Source organism: Lepus europaeus, chromosome 7 (genome assembly GCF_033115175.1).
Source record: "Lepus europaeus isolate LE1 chromosome 7, mLepTim1.pri, whole genome shotgun sequence".
NCBI classification, from domain to species: domain Eukaryota; kingdom Metazoa; phylum Chordata; class Mammalia; order Lagomorpha; family Leporidae; genus Lepus; species Lepus europaeus.
The window spans coordinates 64,270,702-64,292,915 of NC_084833.1; the positions used below are offsets into that span (position 1 = coordinate 64,270,702).

Genomic DNA, 22,214 nt, shown 5'->3' on the forward strand with positions numbered 1-22,214 from the left:
TCCCGGTCGGGGCACCGATCCTGTCCCGGTTGCCCCTCTTCCAGGCCAGCTCTCTGCTGTGGCCAGGGAGTGCAGTGGAGGATGGCCCAAGTCCTAGGGCCCTGCACCCCATGGGAGACCAGGAGAAGCACCTGGCTCCTGCCATCAGAACAGCGTGGTGCGCCGGCCGCAGCGCGCCTACCGCGGCGGCCATTGGAGGGTGAACCAACGGCAAAAGGAAGACCTTTCTCTCTGTCTCTCTCTCACTGTCCACTCTGCCTGTCAAAAAAAAAAAAAAAAAAAAAAAGAGTTAGACAAGCCAAGATCAAACACCGCTTCCTCTTCTCTCATTTGTGGTGAAAACAGTGCACTCGTTTCCCAAGTATCAAGCGGTGAGAGCTCCAGAGTTGTTCCTGATTAATTTGGCAGCCACCAGACTGTCCCTCACCGGTCGAAGCTGACTCACCAACAGAACAGGAGCGCTGCCTCGCTGGGTCCAAGTTTGCATCAAACCTGACATCAATGCTTAGCCTTCGGCAGAGCCCTCAAAATCCTAATGCGAGAACAGATCCTGTGCGAGAGAAAAATGGTCTTAATGCCAGGGAATGGATTTCATTTTTATGCCTCTGCTCTGCTGTTTCCTTTTCATTCTCTGCAAATACAGCTCTCCTAAGGGCCTTTCCTCCTCCTGTCTAGGAGTAGAAAGTGCGCTGTGTACTGGTCTTACCCAACCTGCCGTCTGCAGTAGAATCGGCGAAGAGGCCTGGATGCCCACTGACTGCCACTGCTGGCTGCCTCCTTCCCGACTCCTCATGGAGAGCGTTTGGACAAAGGCAGAGGACTTGGAATAGGCAATGCCTTGTCAGGGATGCTTCTGCCCACAAGGAAATGATGTGCAATCAAGTGGGATGATGTGTTTATTTAAACAGTACCAAAGTGCCTTCTTCAGTGTATTTGCCTGCTTGAGGTGAGACCCAAGCTGATTTATAGCAATGCAAATTCACGAAAGTAGATGTCTTTGTTTCTAGAGAACAATCTCAGACAAGCATGGGCAAACCTTAGTCTGTGTGTTATTTGACGCTTGGCGCTGTCCTTGCTCTGGGAGACAGCCCGAGTTAGGATGTCTTGCTTTGCATTCAGAACAGTGGGAGAGGGAAGGAGCTGGGATGGGGCTTGCATCGCATCTTTTTGTCTTTTGATGCTCACTTGTGGCGTACATTCTTTGACAATTTACTGTCATTCTCAAATTCAGCCACTCTTAGTCCCAATGAGAACACTGAGGAAGTCTGAGAAAGAGTGAATGCCAGGGTGACACTGCCCTTGCCTGTTAGTGCTGGCCTCAGGATGGCTGGGTTTTCAAACATCCTGTTTTGGAACCACTGATTCAAAACTTCATCAAAATCTCCTTGGCATCAGTTTGTCATCCCACAGAGAACAGATGAATTCCTTTTCCACCTAAACTTAAAAAACCAATCTGAAAGACTGTTCTGAGAATCCATGATGGCAAACCAGCACTCAAGGACTGTGAAGCCATGTGGCTGTTAGAGGATTCGCAGAAGTACAGCCAGGTGGAGACAGGAAGGCATTTTCTGACTGCCTCTTGCCCTTGAAGTGACAAAGTGCTCCCACACCACTCATTCATTCCCTTACAGCCTGGGCTGGCGATTGGTGTGGCCACTTATCCATGGGAAGTTCTGGGCCTGACAGTTTTGCACAGCCTGGAAGCCTGGCCTTATGACCCCAAAGCCACAGACTGCTCAGGCCTTGGCCAACAGTGTGGTTCCAGCTGTTTTGCGGGCTAGAGAGACCAGACCGTGTTCCGTGGTGCCCACCGTAGGGGTGAGAGGCATCCTGATGCAGTGCGGAACGTGGATAACCTGAATCCACTTCAGCTCTGCTTCTTGGCCACAGCCGACCCTGAGGGCACTCCCTGGCATCTTGGCTAAGTGACTAGAAAAACAGTTCTGCCTGGGCAGCGAGTTCAAGGACACACCTGAGATGAAGCTGGAGGGACGAGTCAGAATCATCAGCTCCCGCGAGGTCTCACACGGGTCTTCCTGGAGCAGCAGCCGAGGCACTGGTGACCTCACAGTGAGATCCTTCGTGGGAGTTGTGTGCTGACATGATTTGGTTACATGGGTAGGTGGGAGAAGAGGAGCCAGCATTCTGTACTTCCAGAGCCTCCCAGATGGGAAACCTATCAGGTCAGGAATTCAGAATCCTCAGCAAAGCCTTGGCAAGTCTAGGAGAGGTGGCCAGTTGGTTCAGTTGGTGTCCTTGGCTGAGAAGGTTCGTAGCAGTTGGCCTGGGTAAGTGTGGCCTCTTCAGGGTGTCCCCATATGGACAAGGCTTGGCCTGAGTGAGCAGAGAGTACAGAAGTATCTTGCCAGAAAGCAGAGCTGGGACCATGAGGGCCTTGGACAGACAGCTCAGCACAGCAGGCTTCGCAGAAGGGAAGGGGCAGCCTGGGAGGGAAGGAGCCCATCACTGGGTGTGCAAGCCGGAGCTGGATGACCAGCTGGAGAGGGATGTCCCCAGGGGCCTTTCAGGCCTCACAGCCAGTGGTCTGATGGCTGAAGGGGACAGTCCAGATGGGTCTCCAGAACTGGAACCTGGTGAGGCTTATGGTGTGAGCGTGAGGGTGGGTTCTCCTTCCTAACAACAGGGGAAAGGTGTTTTGGGGTCTCAGCAAACCCAAGCTGGTGAGTCAGCAACAAGCCTCTGCACCGGGCTGCCATTGTGGGCAAGCCCACCACCTGCTGCCTGGGCAGGTGCCTGTGGGAAATCTGAGTGGGCGAGATGTGCCTTTGTAGCTTCATGTGACCCACATGATGCTAAGTGTATGTGTCAGCGTGACCATGGCTGGGCGTCACCATTTAACTGGCTACTTTGAGACCATATAGTTGAGTAGCAGGCAAATCCTGGATTGCAACTTAGGGTGTTCCTCGCCGAGGACCTTGATCTTTGTGCACCTGCTTCCTGGACACCAGAAACTGCAGGCCTGCTACCCACCTCTGAACTACGGGCACCTCCAGGAGAGGGGCCTAGGTCACATCCAGCATTCACCCCCAAGTGCACAACCCTCGATCCAGCCCCAGGGGCTGCCTGCTGGGCACTTGGAAGAAAGCTGCGGCCTGCCCGCTGCCTGGGTGGGAAGGGCTTTACTCACCGAGTCCCAGGTGACCTTGCTCTGCCCAGGGTCTGTTTCTGAGCCACAGCCACATGAATGCACATGGGATTTCAGCTCCTGTCTCAGAAAACTCCACGCAAACCCCTCCCTCTATCCCACCTTTGTGATCCGGCCAATCTGATAGGGGAGTGCTCCATCTACTCTTCCCTCCCACCCCACACAGTGGAAAAATCTGCCAGACGGGGACCTCTCCCGTGTATGGCTGGGGCAGGCCGGTTACCTCTGAGCTGTGGGTTCTGTGCTGCTCCTCTGCCCCACGTCCCGCGGGCCTGTCCTAGCACCTGCCTCAGCTCTGGCGCCCCCCGCCGGTCCCACAGCCTTCCTGCAGAAACGCCACTGTGGCCCCGTCTGGATTCCAGGCAAGAAGGCCAGCACGCACTCTGCTGCTGCGCCCACTCTTTATTGCTGCTGGGCTAGGCACCGGGTCCTGCCCGGGCAGGGAAGGGGAAGGCCCGACAGGATCCCCACTCTGCGGCCAGAGCCGAGCTCCGACGCCTGCACCCCGCCAGCCAGCCCCGAGGAGCGGCCGAGGGCGCGTAGCCCACGGGAAGAGCGCGGGGTCCCTCGTGCAGCCCTAGCTTTTCGAGTCACTGGCCGTGGGCTCCTGGCAGAATTCATCCATGAACTTGAGGAAGCGGCCGAACTGGGGTTGCCCTTCGCTCACAGCCGGGAGGGCAGGGGCCAGTGGCGAGGTCCCGAACACCGTGCGCAGCGAGCCGCGCACCAGCTGCCGGTAGCGCGCCCGGAACTCCTTCAGCAGCCGCTTGGCCTCCAGGTACTGCTTCTGGTTCACCAGGCGTTGCTCCGTGCGCCGGCGCAGCACCGCACCTGCGGGGACACGGGCGGGGTGCACGTCCAGGGGTGTGAGAGGAGGGGCCGGGGGCAGTGGGAGCCCAGCCGTCTCCCCCTCTGCACGCTCTCTCGGGCTCTTGACCATTTGCTGCCTCCCTGGGGCTCAGCTGCTGCTCGCGGCCCACGCAGGGCCCTCCCCACCCCTCACAGCAGCAGAGACGCCCCGGTGCTGGCGGCGGGCAGGGCCCTACCTAGTGGAGCCTCTGTGATGTTCCGGGGGTCCCGCATGCGAATGAGGATGTCGTCCAGCAGCTGGGCTCGAGTCTTCCGCGGGGGCGGGATCGGGACCCTCTGGGCCTGACAGGAGGTAGGGGCAGGAGGCACCTCGGGTTTTTGTGCAGACTCTTGGGGCCCGCCCCCTTTCCGCCGCAGAAGCAGGCCCGGGGAGCCCTTGGCTGTGGTCCGAGCGCCACCCTGGGGACAGGCACACCTGGCCCGCGCAGGGGCGGCCGCTCACCCGTTTCTCCCTGGGAACGTAGAGTTTCTGAAGGGTGTCCAGCCTGGGCTTGGAGGAGCGGTAGACGAGTGGGTGCCTCAGCAGGTGCTGCAAGGCCTGTGCGTTCTTCTGGATCCCTGTGGGGAACAGGCAGAAGGACCAGGTCAAGGCACTGCCTCTCCTCCCCCTCCTCCCCAAGTCCTCCATCCCCTGGTCTTAATGTAGTCAGCCTGGGCCAGAGGGCTTGAGAGCCCCCAGGAGGAAAACCCAGCTCCCAGATCTGCCCCTCATCTGCTCCTGTGCGTGGAGCGCCATCATTCATTCAGTGAACACTTGTGTCCAAACCCCCCCCCCCCATCTTCGGGAGGCTCCACCGCAGGGGCTGGACAGCCTGCACGCCCACTGAGCACCAGGTCCAGTGGAAGCACATGGATCTGAAATGGGGTCTCTGAGAGGGACCACCTGCCTTGCCGCAAACCAGATAGGAAGGACTCAGGCCAAGCAGCCTGGGGCTCAGTTAGCCGGGAAGCACGCAGGCCACTGGCCCTCTGGTGCTATTCACCCACCCTCTGCCGAGGGGCGGCTCCCCTAACCAGAGCAGCCGGGCCCACACGAGTTGGACTGTAAACCAGCGCAGCTCCCCCGGAGCCAGGCAGCCTAAGGAGCCCTTCGGCAGACATTTAGCCGAGGACAGCACTGTGGCTGGGACAGGAAGTCTTGCCACCCATCTTGCCTTGGGGGTGACCTGCTCTGGGCTGTGGGGATGCCCACTGTCCTGGAGCAAGGCCGTGTGCTCACCCTTCGGCTCCATGAAGCCTGGGTCCGACTTGGCTGTCAGCAGCTCCTCATAGCCGCGGTACTTGCTAGGGATGGAGGCAGGCAGGGACTTCCTCCGAGTCTTCTTCACCTCCTTGGGTCCCGCTGATGGTCTCCTTTGGTCTTTCTCCTTCATTTCTGAGTCATCTCTATGGATGCCAGGGGAAGGCAGCTCACTCACCTGTGCCCAGGGAGAAAAACACACGCACTCATGCTGGGCACTGCGACTCTGTGCTGGCACCCATGCCGGGCCTGTCAGAGGCAAGGCCACGGCCAGAGGAGGAGGAGTCACACGTGGAAAAGGGCGAGAGCCAAACCCATGGAAAATGCTGTTCAAGTGCACGGCGATTTCCAGTCCAGAGGAGGCCCCAAAGCAGCCGAGACTCTCCCTGGAGGGAGTGGTTCCCCAGGCTAAGTCTTGGAGAGCCAGGGAAGCTGTCAGAGGCAAGGAGCGAGAAAGGATTAATGTCGCAGGCCCGGGCCGGCATGTGCAAGGCCAGAGGTGACACACGTCAAAGTGCTTCTCCAGGAACTAAGTGTTGGGACGGACAGGGTATGATGCGAAGAGACAGGCACTCAGAACAATAAGCAGGGCCCAGATGCAGACTTAAAAAATTATGGGCCGGCACCGCAGCTCACTAGGCTAATCCTCCGCCTGCGGCACTAGCACCCCGGGTTCTAGTCCCGGTTGGGGCGCCGGGTACTAGTCCTGGTTGCTCCTCTTCCAGTCCAGTTCTCTGCTGTGGCCTGGGAGGGCAGTGGAGGATGGCCCAAGTGCTTGGGTCCCTGCACCCACATGGGAGACCGGGAGGAAGCACCCGGCTCCTGGCTTTGGATCGGCACAGTGCCAGCCGTGGCGGCCATTAGGGGAGTGAACCAACGGCAAAGGAAGACCTTTCTCTCTGTCTCTCACTATCTATAACTCTCTCTCACTGTATAATTCTGCCTGTCAAAAAATAAAAAAAAATTATGTATGCATGTATTTGAAAGGCAGAGTGGCAGAGAGAGGGGTAAAGATACACACACAGAGAAATATTGTTCACTTTCCTATTCGCCCCAACAGCAAAAGCTGGGCCAGTCCAAAGCCAGGAGCCTGGAACTATCCAGGTCCCCACCATGGGTGCAGGGGCCCAAGCACTTGGGCCATCATCCACTGCTTTCCCACAAGCATCAGCAGGGAGCTGGATCCTAAGTGGAACAGCTGGGACTTGGACTTGCTCTCCAATAGCAGATGCTGGCATTATAAGCAGCAAGTTAAGTTGCTGTGCCACAACACCGGCCCTGGTTGGGGCTTTTAAATGCCAGGCTGAGGTGGCCTGTTCTGTTGGCATTGTGGTTTCTTTGTGCTTACTCTGATGGCAAACCATGGAGGCTTTCAGCCTGCCCTAAGGTTTTTTTTTTTTTCCCCTAAAGATTTATTTATTTATTTGAAAGGCAGAGTTGAGAGAGAGAAGGAGGGAAAGACACACAGACACACACACACACACAGAGAGAGATCGATCTTCTATCGCTGGTTCATTCCCCAAATGGCCACAATGGCTGGAGCTGGGCTGGTCAGAAGCCAGGAGCTAGGAGCTTCTTCTAGGTTTCCCATGTAGGTGCAGGGGACCAGGGACTTGGGGTGTCCTCTGCTGGTTTCCCAGGTGCATTAGCAGGGAGCTGGATTGGAAGTGGAGCAGCTGGGATTTGATTTGTGGCCATTTGGGGAGTGAGCCAATGGATGGAAGATTCTCTCTCTCTCTCTCTCTCTCTCTCTCTCTCTCTCTCTCTCAGCCTCAGCCTCCCTGTTACTCTGCCTTTCAAATAAATAAATAAACCTTAAAAAAAAAAGGAAAAGGCATTAACAAAAATCCAACATCCTGTCGTGATTTAAAACAACCACCATGAATTAGTAAGAGAAACTTCATCAACCTGAAAAGGGCACCTATGGAAAACCCACGGCTAACCTTATAATTCATGTGCTTTCCTCTATGACCAGGAAGAAACAAGGTGAGGATGCCTGCTCACACCACTTCTATTCCATACTGTACTGGAGGTGACAGCCAGGGCAATCAGGCAAGGGAAAAAAGTTAATAAGAGTTTTGGATTTTTTTTCTTACAACACGGTGAGTCACAATTGATTGTACTGCTTTGACTTCCAGGAAGCTCAGAACTGCATTTTGGCAACACACCCAACTCCTTTCCTGTCTGTAGTTTCCTTTCATCTAATGTTCTTGTAAAAATGTATTCATTTGATCAGCAGATTCATATATAATACACACACACACACACGAAACAGGGAAAGCGAGAGCATGTGAGCCTCTCATCCACTGGTTGGTTCACTCCCCAAATGCCTGTGACAGCTGGAGCTGGCCAGAAGCTGAAGCCAGGATCTGGGAACTCAGTCCAGATCTCCTGGTGGCAGGAATCCCAATTAGTTGACCATCACTGCTGCCTAAACTAGGGTTTGCATTAGCAGGAGGCTGGGGTCTAGAGCCAGGCCCATTGTGGGATGTGGGAATCTTAACTGCTAGGCCAAATGCCCACTTTTTTTTTTTTAAGGTTTATTTATTTTTGAAAGGCAGAATGACATACTCTAGAGACAGGAGAGACAGAATCTCTTCTATCTCCTGGTTTACTCCCCAAATGGCTCAACAGCCGAGGCTGCGCTAGGCCAAAGTCAGGAGCCCAGAACTCCATATCTGGGTCTCCCACATGGGTGGCAGGAGCCCAAGGACTTGGGTCATCATCCATTGCCTTCCCAGGTGCATTAACAGGGAGCTGGATTGGAAGTAGAACAGCCAGGACTCAAACTGGCACTCTGACATGGGATGCCAACATCGTAACTGATGGCTTAACCTGCTATGCCACAACACCAGCCCCTATTTGCTTTTGAAATACTTACTGTGTTGCTCTTAAAAGATTCTGAGGTAGTGCATAAAGATACTTTAATATTGGATGAATTTCTATCTCTTATGTGGGACAAAGAGACAGAATGTTAGATGTAGATGTATGTCTTGGCAAGATTGGCAGTGGTCAGATTATAGAGGGTGAAGTGGAGGCAAGAGGAAGGCTGACATAAAGTCCCAGGGCACCCTGCCACTCTCCCAGCCTTACACAGGCTAACTATCCCTGGTCTGAAATGCTTGAGGCCAGCAGTATTTCAGTTTTTTGGATTCAGGAATATCTGTATATGCTATCTTGGGGATGGGACCCAAGTCTAAACATGAAATTCATTTGTGTTTCATACATACCTTGGATACCTAGCTTGAAGGTAATTTTATATAATAGCTTTCATGATTCTACACATGAAGTTTCATGTTGGAACTGTCCACTCGTGTCATGTTGGTGCTCAGAAAGCTCCAGATTTTTGCATAAGGGATGGGTGGCCTGCATTTCCCTTTGCTGCCACACCACACTGACAGTGAACACTCACGGCTCCTACACCAACCACTGAAACGTCCTTCATCCCTACCCTGTCTCTGCACTGTCCATGCTACCCATGCTTCACCTTGCTAACTCCTACCCACCCTGTTGCTCATTTGAACCTCTTGCAGCTCTCCTGGCCTGGGCCAGAGGCATCCTCTTTCCTCCAGGCTCCTGCCCCAGGTATCCCTCGGTCTCGGTACTGACCACACACTTTGTTCCTGTCCCTCCTCCCCATTAGACCAAGAGCACAGCAGGGCAGGACCCAACCCACCCATGTTCAGGCTCCACAGGCAGCACCGGCAGGGCAGTGGCTTGAGGCAGAGATGCAGAGGCAGCGGCAGACCCTCCTGAAACCCTGGCCAGACCCACACCCAGCCAGACCCTGGCTGCTGTCTGTGACATAGGACTGTGACATGTCCCTGTGGGTCCCCACCAGTTGCTTCAGTTGCTGCTTTTTGGTTTCAACACTTATCCTATGCCTGTTCCCAGCTGTCCCCTCCACACCGCCCCCCCGCCGTCTGCAGCTAAGGGCTACGGAAGACACTGTGGGTGCTGGGAAAAGGGGGTGGGGGCAGCTGGGCACAGTACCTGGGTCAGGAAGATGGACTCTCTGCTCTTCATGTCCTCGTCTGACAGGTGCTCCGGGCTGAGGCGGCCGGCTGTGTCACTCAGGTGGGACACCGTGTCTTCACTGTGCAGAGTGGAGTCAGAGCAGATGGGAGGCAGCGGCACGAAGGTCCGGTGGGACAGGGAAAGGCCTTCCAGGCCCTCGGTGGGCATCTCGGTCTCCAGTGCAGTGTTTTGGGCGGAGGGTGGCTCTTCGGCCAGCTCTGCCTCTGGCTCCAGCAGGTCCCTCAGGGAGCCCTTGACGGTGGTCAGGCACGGGTGATGGAGCAGCAGAGGCTGCTTCGGCACCTTAGGGACTTGGGTTTTCACCTGTAAGGGAGCAAGGCCGGACTGGACTTCCCCCCCAGTCGGGAGTCTCCTCCTGGGCCTCGCTAGCCTGAGGAGCAGGAAGGCACCTGGGGAGGTGGGGAGGAGACTCGTGCTTCCCAGGTGTCTGTGCTGAGCCCAGGGGTGACCTAAGTGGTTTTATTTACACCTCAGAACAACAAAAGGGGCTCAGAGAGGCAAAATGACTGAGGAAGGTCTTGCAGTGATTCAGCGGCCCAGCCCCCAGGCCTCATCCCTGAGTGTGCCCTGCGGCTCCCAGTAGCCTCACAATGCACAGCGCCCTTGACGTTCCCCAGGGACTGCACAAGTGGGTGTGGAGGATGGGCCCACGGTTTTTGGAAGGTGGCAGCAGCAGATCCCTTTCAGGATGCTGGTCTCATTGTCTTATATAAACATCCCAAAGACAAAGCCCTCTCGGGGCTCAGCTTGGACACGGGAATAACCTCTCTCTCGGGGAACTGTACGGTTGCCTTGGTTACTACACAGCTGCCACCATCATGCCTTCCCCCTCCCCTCAGCTGCGGGGAGCCATCCACTTCGCTCACCCCAGCTGGGCCGCCTTCTGCCTTCTCTCCTTGTTTACGCTGAGCACTCGCCCGGGTCCTTCCTCAAAGGTATTTGGTCCACTCGTATGGTGCTTTGACAGGCTGGGGGTGTGGCGAGGACAACTCGGGCCACAACATAGCCCTCCACCTGAGTACTCCCTCCCTCCCTCCTGGGAAATGGGGGAAGGGCCCTGCCCTGCCCACACCACCGAGCTCTTCCAGTAACATGGCGTGTGCCAGTGTCAGCTCCAGACGAGCACTGTGACAGATGGCTGTTTCATAACGCAAGTTTCTTTTTAGGAAAGTACTTCCTTTTGCAAACACACACAACTCGGTGCTCACACGGGAAGCCTGACCGCCCCCGAGGCTTTCCTCAGAACCCCTGTCACCGAGAAACAGCCAGCGCTGCGTGTCAGCCTCTGAACCACTGGATGCCACCACTCGTCCCTCCCTCTCACCGTCCTGTGACGGAGGCATGCTGGAGGAGTGCTCTTCCTTTCCCCTCCCATCCGCCCACCACCTCCCCGGCCCCCTCCCGAGGGGAGATGGATGCTCTAATGGCCTGAGCTGAGGGCCACTGGCCCACTGCACTGGTGGGCTGGGTTCCCTGGCCTCAAGGGCAGGCTGTCCTCTTTCACGTATGCCCTCCCTCAGCGGAGGGCTCCCACAGCTACTTGGCTACAGGACCCTGGCCCCTGCCGTGTCCATGCCTAGGTATGACAGCAGAACCTGCAGCCTTTGGTGCCCGAGTGAGTAACAGGCCCAGAGCCCGCTCTGCACACCCAGCTGCATCCCCAAGCACATTTAGGACAGGCAGGCATCTCCAGTCCAACCTGGGCGGTGTTTGCCTAATTTCACAGAGCACTGGTTGGCTTATTTAGCCAGTGGTGTTTGTGTTTATCTAACTCATCTCACAGAACCTTGGATGTGGGAGGGGAGGGAGGCCTCCTGGGCCCCAGCACCTCTCTGGACCTGTTCCTCCCCTGCTGAGAGGATTGGGGTAGCAGGTACAGGGCATGGTGCTCTGTAAAGGAAGATAAGATTCGGGACTCGGCCTCCATCCCCCTCTGCCCCTGCCGCTGCTGAGGGAAGGGATCCAGGAGAGCCTGAGGGCGCCAAGGACCCCGGGGTGAGGAGGGGGCGGACGATGAATGAACTGCTTGTCCCCGTCCTCCAAGCGCTAAAGACAAGAGCCTGGCTGGGCAGCCGCAGGCTGTATTTACGTCGGATCAGCTGTGTCCAGTCCAGCTTTTGGCTGCACAAAGACTAATGTTCAGGAGGCAGGAGCATTTCACACCTCGCCTTTCTTCAGATGAGAGAGGAATCTGTCTGTATGGCACCGCGGCAAGCCAGTCTGGGAGTGGGGAAATTAGAGGAAGCGAACTGCCCTCAGCGTAAGGAAGTGCTTCTCAAAGATTGCACTGGTGATGTGTTCTGGTCCAGGCCCAGCCATCCCGATTACAGCTGTGCCTAGAACTTGCACTGTAGGGGTACGAGGAGTTGGTTTATTTTTAAGATATTTATGGTGCTGGTGCTGTGGTGCAGCAGGTTAAAGCCCCAGCCTGAAGTGCTGGCATCCCATATGGGCACCAGTTTGAGTCCCAATTGCTCCACTTCTGATCCAGCTCCCTGCTAATAGGCCTAGGAAAGCAGAGGAGGAGGGCCAAAGTCCTTAGGCCCTTGTACCCACGTGGGAGACCCGAAGAGCTCCTGGCTTCTGGCTTCAGATTGGCTTAGCTCCAGCCATTATGGCCATCTGGGGAGTGAACCAGCAGATGGAAGACCTCTCTCTGTGTGTCTCTACCTCTCTCTGTAACTCAATCTTTCAAATAAATAAAATCTTAATAAAAAGACATTTATTTGAAAGGCAGAGTGACAGAGAAGGGGGGAAGGGAGAGAGAAATCTTCTATCTGCTGGTTCACCTCCCAAATGGCCACAACAGGACCAAGAACCTAGAACTCCATTGCTCTCCCATGTGGGGGGGCAAGGCCCCAAGAGCATGAACCATCTTGCAGTGTCTTCCCAGGCACATCAGCAGGGAACGGGATCAGAAGTGGAGCAGCCGGGACTTGAACCAGTGCTCTGATGTGGGATGCGGGCATCGCAAGCAGCAGTGTAACCTGCTGCACCACAACACTGGCCCCTCGGGGAGTTTATGAGAGCGCTGTCCTATGTCTTGCTTCCTGCAGGCCTCTCAGAGCTCACGGAGGCTTTAGAGTTGAGAATGAAACTCTTGCCCCAGCTCTGGCAGCCATGGAAAACAAGGAAGCAGACTCAACCCTGGGTCTTCTGACTTCAAGACTGATTCCTCCCTGCTTCTCCCCGGCCCCTCTCCAGGCCTTAGCAGCTCTGTTCTAGGAAGGCATCAGAGTGACCCCCAAGGCTCCCCCTGCTCTCACCTGTTAAGTCTTTCTGACTCTGCCCCTCCTGGTTCTATCTAATAGAGCGAGACAAGGGGAAAGCATCCCTGAGCCCGTGGAGAGAGTCCAGGCCCTGTGGGCAGGAGCTGCTCTATCACCAGGCCAGGGTGTGAGAATTACAACAGCCCGGGGAGCCTTACCTTCCACGACTCCTTCCGAGGCATCAACATGTGATGCTTAACCTTCACTGTCTTCTTTCGAATTAAGTGGATCCCCAGTCGGTCCTGGAGGAAGCTCTTGAGCAGCGGAGGGACCCCTGGTGCCATGATGGGGAAAGAAGAGGACTATCAGCCCACATGTATGGGGACTTGCTGTGTGCCAGCACTGTTCACACTGGCGGACATGCACTGATGTCACTTACTTCGTTCTCCTGTCAACCCTAGGAGCTAGGTACCACGTTATTCCCATTTGTTGGCAAGGACACAGGTACAGAGAGGGTGAGGAATCTGCCTCAGGTAACAAAGATGGTGTGGGGCAGGGATCTGACCCCCTCTGGAGTCACTGCAGGGCCCAGGACTCTGATGCGCTTCTGTATCTGGGACAGCGAGCCCCACGGCTGACCCAGAACTGTTATACACAGTGTGCTTGGGGACAGGTGGGTGCTGCACTGGAACCCACACCCCACCTGAAATGGGATGTGGGAAGTGAGCTCACAACAGATGTGCTCCACATAGCAAGGTGTAGCTTAGAGAGCCCACCCAGGATCTAGCTTATTTGGCATTTCAGTCCCAACTGTTTCTTGCTCTGTGACCTGGGGTAGACGGTGCACCTCCATGAGCTTCAGGTTCCACCAAGGTCCATGCAGGACGACGCTGCCTGCCTCCCAGGGCTGCCACAAGAAGGAGCTGGTGCAGAGCAGGTGCTCAGCAGTGTCTGCTTAGCCCTGTTCCCCAGTACAGAGGTGAGCCCAGGCCCTGGCCCTGGCCCCCATGGGGATGAAGGTGCCCACGTTGCTCCTGAAGCACTGGGTCGGAGTGGCAGGTGTGCAGGCCCCCTACCTCGTGTGTGGGCCACCAGAGGGTTGTTATGAAAGACCAGTTCGCAGAGAGATGGGAAGAGAGCCACAGGCAGGAGGGCATCCTCCTTCGCAATCTGTAACAAATACGGAAGACACCATCAGGCCAGCACCCGCACTCTGCCCAGGTGCAGCCAGGCCCCACAGTGCAGGGCTCTCTGCTTGCCAGCACTGGGGGAGGGCTTGGGCAAGAGATGCTGCTGCAGATGGGACTCCCCACTGGGCTTGGCCTAAACCCTGCAATAGCACCTGCTTGTCTCCTGGCCAAACTGCCACCATCACTGTTTCATGTTTGAGAGTTGGGACTTTCTCTCCCTTCTCCACACTGGACACACAGCCTATGTCAAGTAATGGGGATGTTGGTGGCAAAGGAGCACTTGTTTCACCAAGTCTGGAAAGTCAACACAGTGTGTCTGACCCTTCACCTTCCTCAGTACAAACCCACACATACCCATCAGTCTGTCACCTGCACTCCTGATGGCTTCTTTCATGAGGCCAGTCCTAGGCACTGACCCAGTGAGGGACAGGGGACGGGAGGTCAGGGGGAGCCACTTATCTAAGGGATAAGCAGAGACACAAGAACCAGAGACCTCATGGCTGCTCCGTACCCAGGAAATCAGCCTGTAAGTAGTGGCCTGCTGGCCAAGCCAGCCTTTGAAGGACAATAAAAAATACACAATCCTTGTTGAGCAGAGTGGCTGGATCGCCTGGGGGTGACTCTGGGGGGAGACAGTCAGCCAGGGTGCAGCGGCCTATCAGACCCTAGACACACTGAAGTCCTGGGGCAGGTGCAGGGCCCACAGGAGGTGCTAAGGCCCAGGGGCTGGGCTAGGGAGGGCACTTCAGTCTGGCTTCCTTGGGATCACTGGGTAGCACTGCATTTCCACCATGCACTCTAACTTATTCCTTCTCTTCCAATCACACGCCAAGCACTGTGTTGGGAATAAGCAAAACATAGGATTCCTGCTCTCAGGGAGCACTTTCTGGTGGAAAACGAGCACTGGAGAGAGAGAGAAACAGAAAGAAAGTAGATTGACCACTGTGATAAGTATGAGGAAAGAGAGGTGCTGAGGCCCTGGGGCCATCTGCCCTGGTCAGAGAGAGGAGGGGACCCATGCCTGAGATCTGAAGGAGGGCAAGCACGTCATCCGTGAATGACTGTGGGGGAAGGGAGCCGGTGGCAAACACTTCCGAGTCAGCCCGAGCCATTTCCTGCACCTCGTGCACATGGCTGGACCACGTCTCTTCACCTCCCAGACTCTAGTTATGGTCACTGGGGCGTTCCAGCCCAGGTGATAGGGGTGGAAGTAGTTAAAGGCTCCTTCCAGGTACGGTCCATGCAAAACCTCCTGCACATCCTACACTTCTCTCACCACACTCCTGTGCTCAATCATCTACCTGCTGGGTACCTAGGATCCAGTAAAGTACTCTTAAGACCCCATGGAGGGGGGCCGGTGTTGTGGTATAGCAGGCATCCCAGATTGCATCTAATCCAGCTCCCTTCTAGTGGCCTGGGAAAGCAGCAAAGGATGGCTCAAGTACTGGGTCCCTGCTACCTTTGTGGGAGACCTGGATGAAGCTCTTGGCTCTTGGCCTCAGCCTGGCCCAGCTCCAGTCATAGTGACCATCTGTGTAGTGAACCAGCAGATAGAAGATACATCTCTCCCCCTAGCCCCCCTGTAACTTTGCCTTTCAAATAAAATAAATACAATCTTAAAAAAAAAAAAAAAAAAGACCCTATGGGATGACAGAGCCAAAGCCAGAGGGGTCCTGGGTCATCTGAATGATTGTGTGGAAGGCTGCCTGCCAGACGGGAATATCCACAATGGACTTTGCAAAGGCCAGAAGTAACCAACCTTCGACTGCGGTAAGTGATGGTGATGTCTGTGCTTGTGGTGCATGCGGTAACACCCTCAGTGAGGCCGAGAGCAAGTGTTGCATGCAAAGAGCATCAGGTGGGAAAGGCCTCATCACCCATTAGAGGAGCTGAGAGAAGGCAAGTGTGGCTAAAGGCAGAGAAAAAGTGTGTGCTTGGTGTAAAATGTGGCTGGAGCTGCAAGTAGAAGCCAGACCAAAGTCAGTTAAAGATCCTGCTCCTTGGGGGATTCATTACAAAGATTTTAGAGACAGGAGGACCTAAATTTGCCAAGACTTGGTGATGCATTAGACATGGGCAGGGTGGGGGAAGGGATGGGAAGGAGAGAGGAATGTCTGGGATGACACCCAGGTTCAGACTGAGTAACAGAGTGGATGATGGAGCTATTCATTAAGTCAGGAGCAAAGGAAGAATGTAAAATTTGAAGAGACAGATCATCCCTTCACTTTGGCCAGATGGACTTGGGAGGTACCTTGGAGACCAGCGATTGGATAAGCAATTGGATACACTGGTCTGGAATACAGAGGACAGGTTCACACTGATGCTAGATACTTGTGGGTCACTGCCCATGGCCCCGTGGGTATCTGAGGGCATCCCGAGTGAGAGAGTGCAGAGTGAAGGGAGAACAGGCACTAGAAGTGGGCTTTCAGGGACTCCAACACTTGATCCTCTAGACAAGGAGTCAGAACACTTCTGCTGTCACAGGCCAGACAGTCAATGTTAAGGGTTTTACCAGACCTTCCTTCTTGGTGAACAAAAGCCTTTGGCTGCTGAAGAAGATCGGCAAAGCCTATTGGCCCAGGGCACTACACCTGAGGAGAGGGGTAAAAACACTGCCTCTGGGTTAGGGAGAGAAAACCAGTCCAGCCCAGTACAATAGAGGTCTCCTACTGCCAGGAGAGTGGGAGGACCACTGAGAAACACCCATCCTGGAGACACAGGAACCCAGGGCTACTTAAGACTGGGGGTTGGCCCTATTTACCCTGACTGGCAAGCACCAAGCACCGAGCAAAAGCAGTCGACCGCTAGGAGAGGAACGAGAGTGTGGTGGTAAACCCCTCGGAGATGCAGATGCACGGCGAAGGCTGAAAGCTGAAGAGAAAGCAGAAACACTGAGAATAACACTCAGACAACCCTAGCAAAGAGTAACCATATGCCATATAAAAGAGAGGCACCTTGTTTATTTTTCATACTTATTTTGAGAGGCACAGAGAGTTCCTATCTGCTGGGTCATTCCAAATGGTTGCAACATCCAGGAATGGGCCAGGCTGAAGCCAGGAGTCAGAAACTCAATCCAGGTCCCCTGTGTGAGTAGCAGAGGCCCAAATACTTCAGCCATCACCTGCTGCCTCCCAAGGTCTGCACTGACAGAAAGCAGGAATTTCAAGTTGAGCTGGGACTTGAACCCAGGCACAGCAACATGCAATGGCATCCTAACCAGCCACTTAAGTGCTGAGCCAAATGCCTACCACAGGAGGTGCACTTTAAATACAAAGCTAGAAGTAGGTTGAAAGTAAAAGGAAAGAGATATGCCATGCACACGGTAGGCCTAGGAAAGCTGTGTAGCTATATTAAAATCAGACGAAGTACCATCAAGACAAGGAGGCAAGTGGAGACAATTCATAACAGGGTCCGTATATTAGGTACACATAACATTCTGAACACGTATGCAACTGATAGTAGACTTCAAGATACACGGAGTAAAAACTGACAGAATGAAAGGGAGAAATAAATCTACAACCATGACTGGAGACTTTAACAGAGTGCTTTTAGTAACTGATAAACAAACAAGATTGAGGGCAGGTATTTGGTGCAGTAGGACACCCATGTCCCACACTGGAGTGCCCGGTTCGAGTCCTGGCCCCTCCACTTCTGACGCAGTTAACGCACGTCCTGTGAGGCAGCGATGATGCATCAAGTACCTGGGTCCCTGCCACCACATGGGACACCTGGACAGAGTTCTGGGCTCCCGGCTTCAGCCTGGCCCAGCCCTGGATGTTGCCAGCAATTTGGGAAGTAAACCAGCATATGGAAGACATCTCTCTATCTGTCTCAGTCTCTCTGCCTTTCAAATGAAACAAGAAGGAAAAAAAAAAAAAGATTGATGTGACATCACCAACCACCTTAATTAATATTTATGGAACAATAGCCTCCCAACTTGCAGAATTCACATTTACTCCTAAGTCCACATGGAGCGTTGACCAAGATAGCTCATAAGGTGGACCATAAAACACATTTTCATAGATGTCAGAGATGAAAACTATTTTGACAATATAATTTAACTGAAATTAACAAATACACCTAGAAGCTGGAAATTAAACAACTGATTTTTAAACAACCTATGGATCAAAGATGAAATCACAAGAAAAACATTTTAAAGATTCTAATTGAATGAAAATAAAAGCACAATGTATCACAGTTTGTAGGATGTAGCTAAAGCAGTGCTTAAATAAATTTATAGCTTTGTATGCTTGCTTTAGAAAGAAAGGTCTGGATAAAGAAGCTAGAAAAAGAGCAGCAAGGTAAGCTCATCATAAGTAGGACAGAAATAGTTAAGAACAGAAATCAATTAGATGGAAAACAGACAAATCCAGTGAAACCATCAACTAGTTTAATTTTTTAAAAAATCAGTAAAAGGGTAACTTCTAATTACTTTGGATTAGTAAAATGGAAGACACAAATGACCAATTTCAAGAAGAGAGAACTGTTATAATCTGTGGCTCACTGATTTTCAACAAGGGTGTGAAAACCATCCAATGGGAAAAGTACAGTCTTTCAATAAATGGTATTAAGAAAACGGGATGTCCACATGCAGAAGAATGAAGCTGGATCCCTAACTCACACCATATAAAAGGGTTAACTCAAAACAGAAGAGAGACAGAAATGTAACAGCTTAAACAACAGAGCTCTTACAAGAAAACCACTGGGGAGTTTGCAGTACCAACTTCTTGGTACTGTCAGGGGGAGTAAACAGAGCATCTGAAATGTTGCCTACATTTCCGATTTAAGCAGGGCTTCACTAGTGGTGTTTTCCAGAAAGTCAAATGGGACATGGATATTAGAAAAATACAGGAAAAACACGTTAAATGTGTCCTGTGGATTTTACAGCTGCTGTTCCCTTAAGTTAGAACATTCTTCACCCCATCCTATCCTCCCTTCTTCACCTGACTAAACTCACTGATTCAGATCTTAGCTTAAACAACACTTCCTTGAGAACTTTCCTTGGTTAGATCCCCTTGTCATAACACTGTGAGATTGTTCTTAACACTGCTATTGTGACTGACCAGTGTCCATCATCCCTATAGGCCATAAGCTCCCAAAGGGCAGAGGCCGAGTCTCTCCTTTCGCAGCTTTGTAACTTACGCCTAGCACACAGGCTGGCACGTGGGAAGTATGAAGTCAGAATCTGCGACTGAGTGGATGGACTCCTCTCTCGGTCTGTACTCCCTCCGATTCCCTTACCCTGAGCACCTGGAATGCAGGGAACTGGAGGGCTGGCCTTACACCCCACCCTCCCAAAGGTCACCCTGAGACAAGTAGAGAGGCAGAGAGTCACCTTGTTGTAGGCCAGGCTAAGGTACCTCAGCTCTGGGAAAGGTGGGGCCAGCGTCTGGTTCCTGGCCTTCAGAGACTTCACAGGAAGAATCTCGAATATGGGAGGAAGTGAGTAGACCTTGGTTGTCTTAGAAGGGGAAAAAAAGTCAAAGTCAGAGTGCCCTGGTGATAAAGAAGCTGAGGCTGCCAAGAGCCAAACGACCCTTCCTATGGAATGTGGTGGAAAAAGTGACCTTTCTAGAGATGGTTGGCCCCAAGAGACATCTGAGGTCCTAAAGGGAGAAGTCACCAGGAACTCAGAATTCTAGCTCCAAGTTCTCTGAGGTCACACAGTGAGCGGATTCTCCAGCACACACAGTTCTGGTTTCTCATTCTCTAAAGCCACAGAGCAGTGACCAGGATGTCAGGGGGAGTTTTGTCCCACCTCCAACCCTTGGGCTACAGCAGCTTGTTCTCAACTCGCCCCTTTCACAGTTGACTCTTCTCCAGTGCTTGTTAAGGGGAGTTTTCCACCAGGCAGAGGGAGAGAAAGAGCTTCTCGAACCTTCAAAACCTTGTCTGAGGCCCTAGCCCGAGTCCTACAGTGGAAAGTCTTCCTTCAGTGATGAAACAACAGCCAGGTTGGCTTTGAGGCCCGAATGTAGCATGTGTATCTGGGCTGTTCGCAGGGTCATGGTCTCTGTACAAACCAGGCTGCCTCAGGCCAACATGTTTGATCAAGCAGAAAAAATATCGCTGTGTTACTCACGCTAACTCAGTTCACTTATTGGCTGCTTCAAAATTAGAGGGATATTAGAAGGGCAGATGTTGGGCCAGTGACTAGGTGAGAGGGAACTAGATGCTGCACCGTGCTCCACTAATCACCATGCAATCTTGAGCGAGTCATTTAAATTTTGTTTGCTCACTCAACATTTGGAGAGCACCTACCTTGAGCCAAATATTTTGTGTCCTGCCTGGCCAACAAGTAAAAAGCCATACGAATGAGACAGTTCAGTCACAGGCTGGAGTAAAAACCCAGGGACTGTGTGGTAAACCTGTATGACTGCCCTCTGGCTGATCCGAACTCCAGCTCTGAGGAGCCACAGTGCAATGTGGTGGCAGTCCCCTCCATGCTGCAACTCCCTGCTTGGGGCAAGACTGTGTGAGAAGGCAGCAGGGCAGGCTGCAGGGTGGAAAAGGAAAAGCCAGAGAGGCAGGTTCAGGTGTGTCCTGACATGAGGCATGACTGACCCTATGGGGGGCAGAGAGGGCTCTTAGAGAGCTGAGGTATCTGCATTGTGGAGAAACCACTGGGAGTCTCAATCACCCAACTCACGCTCTAGAGTCCCAGATGCCAGACAGGTGGAAACTGAGCACCAAGCGATCCCACTAATTATCTTTGGCCCTTCACATCCTTACCCCTTGAAAACAGAGTGACTATTGTATAACAGTTTGCCTGGTCTTTGTCCCAGGTTCCTTGCCTGAGCTTCTAAGGCCCTTGGCATTTCCCGAGTGCTAGGAGTATCTTTCTTTGTTACTCAGGATGGCACCCGAGATTATGCCAATGAAATGACTCAGGGTGGGGGCCAACCATGTGATTAAAGGGTTGGAGCTTTGAGTCAGACTGACTCTGGGAAGGAGTGGGGCTAGAGCTGAAGTTCAACTACATGGCCATTGGTTCTCTAGTCCAAGCTTTGGCTCTGAGGCTCAGGTGAACTTTCATATAGGTGGACTCACTGATGTGCTGGGAGGCTGACATGCTCTCTTTCCACAGACAAAGCTCTGTCGATGGAACCCTCCCACACCTCACCTTAGGTGTCTTTTCATTTGGCTGGTACTGGTACTGACTTGTACAATGTAAAGTCATTACTGTAAATACAACCCTGTCCTGAGTCCTGTGAGTCATTCTAATTACTGAATTTGAGTGGGTCATGGGAGCTCCTGAATTTATAGCCAGTTGGTCACAAGTGTGCATAGCCTAGGGGTCCCCAAACTTGTGGCTGCATTAGAAGTGAGAGCAGTCTTGCTGGTAACTGTGCCCCTAAACTTGAGAGATCTGCACTAACACTTAGTGGTTAATGTCAGAATTGTACTGCTTGGGACTAGTGTTGTGGTGTAGTTGGTAAAGCTGCAGCTTGCAATGTTGTCATCCCATATGGGCACTGGTTTGAGTCTCAACTGTTCCACTTTATATCCAGCTCCCTAATGATGCAGCTGGGAAAAGCTGTGGAGGATGGCTCAAGTGTTTGGGCACTTGCGTGAGATCCCGATGAAGTTCCTGGCTCCTGGCTTTGGCCTGGCTCAGCACTGGCTAGTGTGGCCATATGGAGAGTGACAAGCAGATGGGAGATCTCTCTCTCTCTCTCTCTCTCTCTCCTTCTCTCTCTGCAACTCTTTCAAATAACTAAATAAATCTTAAAAAAATTTATTTTGTTTGAAAGAGTTAGCGAGGGAGAGACAGAGATCTTCCATCTGTTGGTTTATTCCCCAAATGGCTGTAATGGCCAGGGCTGGGCCAGGCTGAAGCCAGGAACTTCTTCCAGGTCTCCCACGTGGGTGCAGGGGCCCATTTAGGCTATCTTCTGCTCATTTTCTGGGTGGATTAGCAGGGAGCTGGATCTGCAATTGAGCAGCTGGGATGTGAACCGGTGCCCTTACAGAATTAGGTGGCAGCTTAGCTCATTACACCACAATGCTGGCCCCATAAATAAATCTCTGAAAGAGTTGTACTGCAGTGTTATACTGGCCTTTTGCCTAGCTTTGACCAATGTTGCAGCAAAAGTAATACTGCGTGAATTTTAGAATCTTGCAATTTGCCTTTGCTATCTTTAAACGTTGATGCCACTGAGCTACAAAGACAACGAATTGAAAAGACTGCATAGGGATGGATGCCAGAGCATGCCACCTGTCCATCTGAGCCAAGCTCCCAAAAAAAAGCTGGTGGCTAAATGCAGCTGCAGGGGAGCTCTGGTGGAATCAGCAGAACCACCTGGCCAACTCAGATAATTGTGAGATACAATCACTGTTCCTGTGAGAAGGCAGTAATTATTTGGGGTGCTTTGTATGCAGCAACTGCACTGATACAGTTTCCCACACGTTGTCTCTGCGGGGAGACTGTGTGCCTAGCTTCCTCTCGAGGATGCTCGGCGTAGAGTGGTACTACTCACTGTAGACAAAGAAATCAGCAT

At 53.0% G+C, this 22,214-nt stretch overlaps 1 protein-coding gene across 4 annotated transcripts in view; it reads right to left on the bottom strand.

Annotated features, from left to right (window-relative positions):
• Positions 1-3,717: 3,717 nt before the first annotated feature.
• Positions 3,718-22,214, bottom strand: part of XRRA1 (X-ray radiation resistance associated 1) — a 94,575-nt gene continuing 76,078 nt past the window's right edge. For 3 of the 4 annotated variants that reach the window (XM_062198260.1, XM_062198257.1, XM_062198261.1), the window contains 8 exons: positions 19,049-19,174; positions 13,600-13,693; positions 12,742-12,857; positions 9,270-9,617; positions 5,256-5,454; positions 4,479-4,594; positions 4,213-4,318; positions 3,718-3,997 (listed from right to left, as the gene is read on the bottom strand). In XM_062198260.1, coding sequence (XP_062054244.1) covers positions 3,744-3,997; positions 4,213-4,318; positions 4,479-4,594; positions 5,256-5,454; positions 9,270-9,617; positions 12,742-12,857; positions 13,600-13,693; positions 19,049-19,174 — 1,359 coding nt within the window. In that variant the 3' untranslated portion in view covers positions 3,718-3,743. The remainder of the gene's footprint in view (positions 3,998-4,212; positions 4,319-4,478; positions 4,595-5,255; positions 5,455-9,269; positions 9,618-12,741; positions 12,858-13,599; positions 13,694-19,048; positions 19,175-22,214) is intronic. The other variant, XM_062198258.1, reaches the window with a different exon arrangement.